At 38.3% G+C, this 10,437-nt stretch overlaps 1 protein-coding gene across 2 annotated transcripts; it reads left to right on the top strand.

The window, feature by feature from the left end:
* Positions 1–428: 428 nt before the first annotated feature.
* On the top strand, positions 429–8,441 carry LOC136238911 (stAR-related lipid transfer protein 3-like). Of its 2 annotated transcripts, none has more exons than XM_066029551.1 (10): positions 429–507; positions 1,530–1,600; positions 2,231–2,447; positions 2,709–2,785; positions 2,833–2,925; positions 2,973–3,029; positions 3,077–3,172; positions 3,221–3,300; positions 5,887–5,981; positions 8,354–8,441. In XM_066029551.1, exons 1-9 carry the CDS (start codon positions 444–446, stop codon positions 5,915–5,917), a joined length of 786 nt encoding a protein of 261 aa, XP_065885623.1. In that variant the 5' UTR covers positions 429–443; the 3' UTR covers positions 5,918–5,981; positions 8,354–8,441. The 2 variants fall into 2 exon arrangements, with proteins under 2 accessions (XP_065885623.1, XP_065885624.1); XM_066029552.1 differs by lacking the exon at positions 8,354–8,441 and adding an exon at positions 6,289–6,386.
* The last annotated feature ends 1,996 nt before the right edge of the window (positions 8,442–10,437 follow it).

Here is a 10,437-nt window from a genome sequence, read left to right as displayed (position 1 = left end):
ACCAGCTGTGTCGACTTAGCGGAGTTGAACTAGGACTCTTGTCCGTGGACTGGTAGCTACGGTAACATCTATTAAAATTCAGTAAAACACTTTTCAAGTCAATTATTTTGTCATTACACATCGCACTGATTCACACAACTTGGAATCCATTTTCGAACATTTAAGATGCACGTCACGTGTCAGCTTCCCATGGAATTTTAAAAATATTTTGATCACATGATGCACATAACTTTATGGGGACCAGTCATAACTTTATGGGGACCAGTCATAACTTTATGGGGACCAGTGTGTGTTGAAATTATATCGCTGCTGTATCATCGCCAGTATGTTTATTCCATTATGTTACTATTCAGATTGTTGGTGTAGCAAAGTGCACCCCGGATTTGCTGCATATTAGTCGCCATCAAGCTGGCACCAAGGAATTTATTCAGTAGCATATTTAGATGCCACAGAATTATTTCAAAGCTGGATTTCAGAAGCACTTCAGTCCTGGCGCTACTACAAGAGGTATACTAGCTAGATATCTGCAACTTCGAATTTGCAATTGGGATCCCGTTTGTGATAGGTTCACAACCATGCCCACCAAATAAAAATCTAGGTAGACTAATAGCAATAGAGTGTGGAGACGACACCTTTCAATGATCTAGCTACATATTTTATTACCAGTAAACAAGATGATCTTACCCATTATTGGTCTATAGCTAGCTGTACACCCCTTGGCTGACTCAAGATACTTTAATAGAACAGTCACACTAACACAACAGTCACGTATACAGAGGCGTAACTAGGGGTGAGCATTTTCCCTATCATCAAAAGTGCTGGTTATCCCACCATCAACACCTTTTGCCCTCTCATTAGAAACAGCTACTTAACTGCCACACTAGCCGTCTTATGTATCAATCGGTGCTGCTGTTTGGGAGTTAGCTGGGTCACAGACAGACAGACAGCTTTTCAGCTTTATATAGTAGATTACTGAAAAGTAAAGTGGTCACTTTCAGCTATGTTCAGCCTGTTACACAGTGTTACTAAGGAAGAACATTACGTGAAGGGCCTCTGCAATCAATCCACTCACAACAGAAATTTCAGACGATCCCTGTTATGTAGGGAAACCATCACGCTGCCCTACTGCTAATTGTCACCGTTTGTTGTCAGCAAAGATAAATGGAACACAAAGGAGGACACAGATAAGTCCATGAAGCATTAAATGTCCACTAGTATATCTTCAGGTGTAGGTGACCTCCCTTGTTTCGCTACTTTTTATTTCTTTGATCCCAATTTGAACTTATAATTCTTAAAATGAGTTTCACGACTTTTTATAAAAGGCACATACAAACTTAATGATATAACAATCCCTTCAATTTATTGTTTATATTGTAGTCTGGAAAAATTTTGTTGAAATAGTTTAAATTTTTGTGGTTACTAGCAAACCATGAAAATATTTAAATGACAAATACTTTCCGGACTATGACAAGCTCAACTGTTTGCCCCGTATCTTGTATGATGTCATTATTAAGTTGCTATGGTTATAGATCACTACTGCGGCTTCATCTGTTGTCGTATTGAATCTGTTGTCGTATTGATCAAGGCTGTTCAGTTTGATGTAAGGTTGTCATGGTAATGTATGTTATGATGTCATTGATTTAGTATCACCGAGAGTCAGATTGTGATTGTCTAGTGTACATATTGACCTTCTTCATTCTGGTGTTGTCCTTTGCCTTTAGAGTTCTTCTTCCTGGAGTTTAATGTAAGTCAATTGTGCAGGGTTCAAAATATGAGGTAGTACTTAAGTGGCCATTTTGTAAACTTCTCTACCCATTTAGTTGAAATGAAACCACTTTTGAGCCAAAGCATACCTTTGCTTTAATTTAATGAGCCTTTATTTCTCCATTTTGGTGACTTGCTCACGTGGCTTAACATGAGAGATATTGTGGGTTCTGCATCCATAGTCATAAAGTATTTTTTCGATTTGAAATAGGCAATCACATGTGAGTAATCCTATTCAAATCTCGTTCTCATTGGCTCATTTACACCACAGACTTTGATGACCACAGATACACAATTCACAATAGACAGATAGGTACACTCACATTTTTATGAGAACAATTTCAGTAAATTAAACTAGGTGCATGCCCACAGTCAGCCTGAGTGTGGGTGCACGTTTGGTTTAAAAATGGCTAACATCCTCCTATTATTTTGAGGTAGTGGTTTTGTTACATTGTATTCCTTCCAGTACCTACCGAAGGAGTTAAGCAAGTATAAGAAAATTAACTGGCTCAGCTGGAAGGCATGGTTATGGCCCCGCAAGCTGAAACCATCTCATGGTGTCATTTTGGAGGAGAGTACTTCAAGAATTAGTGGAGGGGTTCAACTTGTGCAAGAGTCGAGGAGAGGCACTGCACCTAGCATGACCACCAGTGTGTTTGTGACTCCTAGAACATCACCTCCACGTAAGTCTGTCTGTTTGTGTGTATACAAGAGGTTCTGCAGGTGTCCGCACCTTCACCAGTGATACATGGTACAGCCTCCTGTAGGATACCAATCCTGTACCAGGGGGATTTACCTTTGTAGTAATTACCTGAGTAGTGTACAGGTGTCCCATGTTTCACTGGGTAGGTGTGACCATGTATAGGACAGTCAACTTTGTGTGGTTTGTATAGTTTATAGTGTAGTGAGTATTACAAAGTGTTATGTGTTGTATTCCCCTACAGATAGTCCCAGTGTACAGAGGTTTGATGTAGTTCCTGAAGAGTCAGAAGAGATAGAGGCAGCAACACTGTCAGCACTGGTGAGCTAGTGGTGTAGTATACAACACCATTACTAGTGTCACTATAGGATCACTCTTATATACAACAAGGTGTGGAGAGCCTGGCAGTGACTGAAGAGTTGTTGTCCTCATTGGATGGGTGGAAACTAGAGCGACAAGAGGTGTGTCACTATTATTTCCATGCCAATGATGTTGTCACGCACTGTAGGGTGGGGTCATGTGCTACAGCCGATCTATAGGTGGCCGTAAGAAGTGGAGGAGTGAGTTGGGTTTGTCAATAAGCAATACAGCCAATCAGATTTTGTTACACAGAGCATCATTAACGTCAACATTATCACACTATGGCAATTCGTATATTATCAGTTTGAACATCAGGTGGATTGGAACCCGCATGTTGCAGTTGCCGAGGTAACATGTGGCTCACATGACTACAATGACAGCTTGTTTTGAATATAGTCATTTTATCGTATCAATGAAAACACCGACCTAACATATGTGGTGTCTACCGAGGCAGGAGGAGGTATTATCAGTACAAGGTAAGCTACTACAACATGAGGTGGAAGTGTGTGAGTAGTTGTATCAAGTGTTATAGAAACTGTTGTTGGTATGTAAGTACAAATTGTAAACACCTTACTAACACACTACAAGTATACAGAAATTGGAATTTTCAACTAGAGTAGGGACCATAGCACATCAATAAAAAGTACTGAAACAAGCTGGAGTAGTGCACAATATTAAATCACAGTAAAACAATAAGAAGTATTATATCCCTACTGTACTCAAGATACCATAATGGAAATGCACAGTAGGGATATAACACTTCTTATTGTTTTACTGTGATTTAATATCATGCACTACTCCAGCTTGTTTCAGTACTTTTTATCGATGTGCTACTGTCCCTACTCTAGTTTAAAATTCCAAATATTTCTGTATACTTGTTTGTTAACTTTTTTTTTTTGTAAATGACTGGTGAACCCACGCATACCGAATCTGAAATGGCACTGCGCACCTCAGCTATATCAATTATTGTCTGAAAAGTGAAGTATCCATTACGCTTCATTGTTGGCTATGTTCAACCCATTACACAGCAGTACGAATCAAGAACTGTATGAAAAGCACCTTTGCAATCAAAATAGCCACTATGAAAAATACGGACGATTTCTGTTACGAAGAGAAGCCATCATGTGCTACTGCCAAATCGACACTTCGCTGTCAGCAAAGATGAATGGGACACAAAGGAGGACACTGGTAAGTCCATGAAGAATGCATTGTACATACTGCAGTATGCCAAAAGGCACCTCTCAGGCTGAAGCAACTTTGAACAGTGAAAACTCAAGCCCGTAGCCTTAGTTGTTATTGAGTTACGCTTGTCTGAAGGCATCAGTCAGTCAGTAGAAAATTCTGTTAAATAAATTAAAATAAATAAATTCCATAGCAACTTGTTGAAAGCGTTTCGGGTCAATCTGAAGACTTGTTTGGGCTTAGTTTTACTTAACCAATACTGCCTCATCATCGTCAGGGGAAATTGATGCTGTTTTTGGGTGATGTTATTTTGTGGGCCACGCCTACTCCTTTGTGGTCCCTACTATACAGTACTATCGTACTGTATGATACACTGATTTGGTGTATATCAGAAACATTTTAAGATAGATATGTGACCTGGTTTGTGAAAAGGTTCCTTTCCACACATTTTACATGTCAACAAACTAATTGTTATAATAGTTGAACACTTGTACTGATTAAGTTTCACATTATATCAAAATGTTACCAAATACTATAACTAGTGGAATATTTGAGTCAATGATAATCATACAGTATGGTAGTACTGTATAGTAGGGATCATGGAGGTTTGGGCTTTCTTAGAAACCAGCCTCACTTTTCCTTTTTGACAGCTTAGCAGTATTGGTTAGGCATAACCAAGCCTTCAGACCAACACCAAACCCTACCAACAAGTTTCTATAAGTGACTGATACCGTATAAATCAACAGTTGATAAGGCTGTGGGCTTGATTTCTTCACTGTTTCATTGCTTTGTCCTGAGACGTACCTTTTCGCCAATCACAGTATGTACAATACATGCATCATGGACTAATTCTGTGTTCCAGTTATTTTTGCTGACAACAACACAAGGTGTTGATGAATGATAGCGTGATACAGCTTCCCTGAGGCTATGTTGACTAGCTGCTGTTACACTAAATGCCGTAACCACTTGATTGATAACAAAACATAATGACCACTTCACTCTTCAGTAATTGATTGTTGAGACAACGTGTGTTCAGATGAAAAATTTACAAGCCTAGCACATTCTTTCCTTTGATACAGTGTGTGCTGGTTCAGTAGTCATAATTATGTTATATAACAAGTTGATGTTGTGCTATTTCTAAACACCAGCCACCATGCAGCAAACATTTACTAACTGGAATTAATTAACAATGTGTATTTATTCTTTGTTGCTACATGAAGAATTATTATCATAGTAATTTGTATTTTGTAATAGATGAAATATTTTGTAGTTCTGTAATTACGTTGCTATGCACTGCTAAGAAGGTGTACTTTGAACAAACCACTTTAACCCACTAGTAATGTACAGAAGTATCTTCTTAACTTTGTCTATCACATTTTCTTACGCAAATCATCTTGGCAAGTTGCTCTTAATTTTTGTATGGACATGCCCCCTTTCAACTAGTGGACATTTAATCCCTACTTCAGTCTACACACATGACTGAATTAGGGATCAGATGTCCACTAGTATATCTTCAGGTGTAGGTGACCTCCCTTGTTTCTCTACTTTTTTCTATGATCCCTAATTGAACCTAAAATTCCTATTTTTCCTTATACCTGTCATACAGTACAGTATGATAATATTGTTTATTAGGGGTCATGAAGGTTTAGTATAATGAATTCCTTCAAGTGTATCTGCAGGTATAGTCAATCTCTCTTGTTTCACTACATTTTGCAGTGATCCCTAATTGAACTAATTGAACTTAAAAAGTTCCTAAATTTTCCTTGTATTTGTCCTTTTTATTATCAACGGTGATATTTCAGTAATCCCTTGTATACTTGACATGTTGTTGTGTCCAACATTGAGTGTGTGTTGTCACCTACAGTATTGTCATCATGTAGGGATTTTGTCACCGTACGCTACTGGGAGTAGCATACTACGCAGTAGGGAAGGCTGTCTCACATGACTCAATGCCTTCTAAGAGTAGAAGAATTAGGTCAGTGTGTATTACCATATATGTGACTTGTACTATCTCAGCAAAAACTCACCTAGTTCACACAAGCATGTGTTCATTTAAAAAATAATGTTAAATCACACATGCTATAATTATACGAAGAAAAAATTTGCAAATTTTAATCAAGCCATTATTCAGAGAAGCCAGACTCAAAACTATACACCATCTTTTTCACCTGCTCATGGAGAGTTTGAAAAATGTTTGTTTTGTTGCTGTAGTTTGAACAGTATGTGTGTTGTGTGTGTTTGTTTACGATGGAGTAAACGTAAACAAAATTGTTCTCATTCAGTAAAACTACCTTCATACCATATGTGTAAGTGACTACAGGACTAACACTATACCTTGATGGATTTGCCACTCCTTGGTGAACATTTTAAGCTAATCTCAATGTTGTAGACTAGTGAGAACAAAAGTGTATTTTATTTTATTTTTAATATAGTTACTGTACAAATCAATTTCCTTACTCTTCCTACTGTCTAGGACAAAATTACTCTGAAATTTTGGTGATCCATTCCTTGGACACTAGAGATAATTCTGAGAAAACAAACAAGTTGATTTCTACTCCTAAAAACCAGGCGCCCAGTAAATACGTACCATCCCTTGAATATATAACTCTTAACACACAGCATGCTATTAATTTGTTTCTCGCCATGCATAGCAACATAATTGATAAATTACAAAATAATTGGTGAAATACTAAATACATTTAATTTTAATGTACTGCATGTATTGTTACAAAACATTGCTAAGGAAGTGTAACTTGAGCAAACCACTTTAAACCACAAATTACGTGAAGAAGTATCTTCTTAACTGTTTTATGGTTTGTCTATTGTGTTTTCATTTTCACAAAGCCTCATGGCTGCCATTAATTTTTGTTCACGTACAAAGGGGATACACCCCCTTTCAACTCGAGAAGATATGCCATTCCTGGTAGCATACAAGGCCTGTTGTGTTGTTTTTCAGTCGTTATATACAGATGTTACAGCACATAGGCTAACCTCTACTAAACTGTTTCACCTGATCTGGCCACATCCTCTCAAGTAAACACAACGTAAACAGAAAGCTAAATTTTAATACAGTACGTAACAACTTTTATTCATTGTTTATTTTCTGTAACTCAAAGCCTGTTTGCTCATGTGGATGTTGGACAGACATACTGACACTCAGACACACAGTTTTGACCAAACCAATTTTAGGAAACCAGGCACATGCATCCCCCCCCCTCACCTGGTGGTACACATCTGGTTTATATAAATTTGGAAGTTGTGCAAACTAGATGGATTTTTGCTGAGACAGTCACATAATGGTAGGATAGTGTTGTTAATAGTAACTGGTGATACACTCTGGTAAGAAAAGAATTGTTTATGTTTCACTGTCTAATTGTGACTTAAGTAAAAATATATTATAAAGATCCCAAAGCTACACTCAACTATTTGTACATGTTGAGTGAGTAGCTCTGTTTAGCTCTAGTGGTGAGTTATTGTACCCAAGTCAAAGTAATTTTATATGAGATTCATGATGGTTGTTCACTGTCAAGAATTTGAGGTGTTTGGTGCCGTACACTTTAATCCTTTGGCCCCTAAATGGTTCTTTAAAACGAAAGACATTTCACAAAAAATACGCATTTTGACATAGAAACTTGGGCTCCTGTTACTCCATGTAGGGACCACCTATTTCTTCGTGGTTTGCATTAAACTGCTCATGAAGGATAGATCTACAACATCATATAACTTTTACATTCTGTCTCTCCTTTGTGACAGGTAGTATCGTCGCAAGTATTGTCTTAAAAATTCTTTCAAACGCAAATTCACCTTACATCACGCTCAAATGTGATACAATGTTCGGATAAAGCTTAGGATAATATCCGTTAACTGCAGAGTAGCGTGATCCAAACTGTATATTCATAGGATGTTTCGTTTACAAAATGTGTGTTTGAACGCATGCATGTAACAAGAGCCAATATAGTGGCTTTCGCATTTAACGAAACACTTTTATTTATTAACGTAGGGGCCAAAGGGATAATTATACTGATGCTCTTGGTATGAATAATACAGTGCGTGTGTGTGTGTGTACCAGGCCTGGTGTGTACCCTCTATTGGATTTTATGACTGTTCTATTAGAGTATCTTGATACAAGTATAGGAGTTAATCCTCCTCTGAAATAAACTTCTCCATATTCCATAGTTCCATTATTACTACACTATTGACTACTAGTACAATATACAGGAGTGTATAACCATCTTAGTAGTCTTATAAGGGATCATGTGATCTAGTTTGTCAAAATACTTGACCTGCCACATTGTGAAACATAAAATTGTCATGTTCTATAATGCCATACTGGTTGTACACTGACAGAGGAGAGAATGGTCCTGGAAGATACAAGTTAGTTTCAGTTGATGATAAGAACACTCTGTTTGTTTGGTTGTGTGATACTGACCTGAAGGTGTGTGACTACCTAACTTGTTGCCATGGTGATGTTAACATGTGTGTTGCTAGGGTTGGTTACCACAGTACCTTATCGACCAAACTATTGCTACCATGTCAATACAAACACATAAAAAACTTAGAAAGTACATTGAGAGTGTAACTATGGACGATGACCTTCCATTGTCCGTCAGTTAGCGATAGGTAAATCCTTTATCATTTCAATGATTTTATTTTATAATGTACATAATAATAGTGTATTTATAATGTTTTCACATTTCTGATAAATAATAATTATTGTGATAAGTTGATCATGTGTCACAGAGTCAAAATGATTCAAGGAATTCATTAAAACAAATTAGTCCATCATGGTTGATATCCATGGCAACAGCCATGTTTTTGACAGTTTCTGGAGGGAAATGTGTCCCAGTCACCTGCTCCAGTAGTTGACAACAACTCTCAAATTCTGACATTGAGATGTAACCTACATGATGATGTAATGTGTTTCACTGATCAGGGTTGAACTAATTGTGGCTATAAACTATCAAACCTTCAGCTAACACAATTGTTTGCTGTCACAAATACATTGTGTAAATTGCATGAGGCCAGTGTGTAAAATATTCTCTTGTGCCTTATTCTCCTGTAAAATATGTAATTTATTTTAGAGGTGTACCAATATACCGATACAATAGCCGATATAGACATTTCTACTATGCACCTATCAATGTTAAGCCCCACCCCCCCCAGTACGGGGAGGGTGGGGATATAGTGGGGATTTGATCAAGTGGAAAGTCAAATTCCCCTACCTGGGGGTGAATTATCAGGTCAAATCCCCACATAGTCCCACCCTATGAGGTGGGGATAGGAAGGGGATTTGAGAACCAACGTGTTGTAAAAACAGAAGCCACAGTGGCAAAGGTACACGATGTGCTGCGGTTTTATCACGTGTGCTCTCGCGCTTCACGTATAAACCTACTGTAAAGGATCTATGCTACTATAGAGCGCTTGTTCAAATTCCCCACCCCTGGGGGCAAAATTTAAGTTCAAATCCCCTCCTAACGCCCCACATAGCCCGTACTGGGTGGGGTGGGGCTTGACATTGATAGGTGCATACTATATCGGTGGGAGCCGATATTGCTGCTAAAAACTGATATGATACACCGATATACAACTGGACTATCTTGAGGACACTGTCCAATGATCAAGCCACATTATAAACCCTATTATCTATTATTTAGCTAACAAGGGCGGGAAACAGTAGTTATCTTCTTTGTCTAAAAGCAGTACGCGAAGCCGTCTAAGTGCATGGATAAATTACTGTTTTGTTGTCACAAAGCTTACCAATCATACAACAAACACTCATAGTGGTTGGCCTGGGGAAACAGCAATAAGATGAACCAAGAGAAAAGTATAAAACAACCAGCCATCTCTACAAGCCATTAAAATGTGGAGTAATCCGGACTAATCTTGGCAGGGCCATGTATTAAAATATTTGTGGGTGCCTGTCAATAGAGACCACACCACCATGGGTAACCAAGCATAGCCAATAATCTTAAGACGGTCTTCAGTAGTTTCTTCAGTAGTTTCTTCAGTAGTTAAAACATAGATATACTATACACATAGGGATTGGAAACGGAACTCGCGCACCATAACATCCGTGTTTCGGTTTACGTCATAGTGCGGTTGCTAAGGACGATGATGGCGAGCAGGTGTGTCCGTAGTTATCTGTTTGTCGCTAACTTCACTTCAGGATGAAGCAGCTAAGTCTTCCAGGATAATAGCAAGAGTTTGCAAGAGCCGTATTTCGGCGAATTTTCGGTAGTGTCACATTGGACACTGGTGCATGATTTATCCAGTTTGTTTAGGCCACACCAAGTCAAACCTTAGTTTCTGGTCACCCGCCCGCATGGAAAACTGGAACCCCAGTTTATGAGGACTATTATTAATATTACAGGCGCTTAAGTGTACGTGACCAAGGACAGTGATTTTTAAACACTGCAAAGGATCGAGATACT

The sequence above is a fragment of the Dysidea avara genome, chromosome 11 (genome assembly GCF_963678975.1).
Source record: "Dysidea avara chromosome 11, odDysAvar1.4, whole genome shotgun sequence".
Taxonomy (NCBI): domain Eukaryota; kingdom Metazoa; phylum Porifera; class Demospongiae; order Dictyoceratida; family Dysideidae; genus Dysidea; species Dysidea avara.
This window is presented reverse-complemented; position numbering and strand designations above follow the sequence as displayed.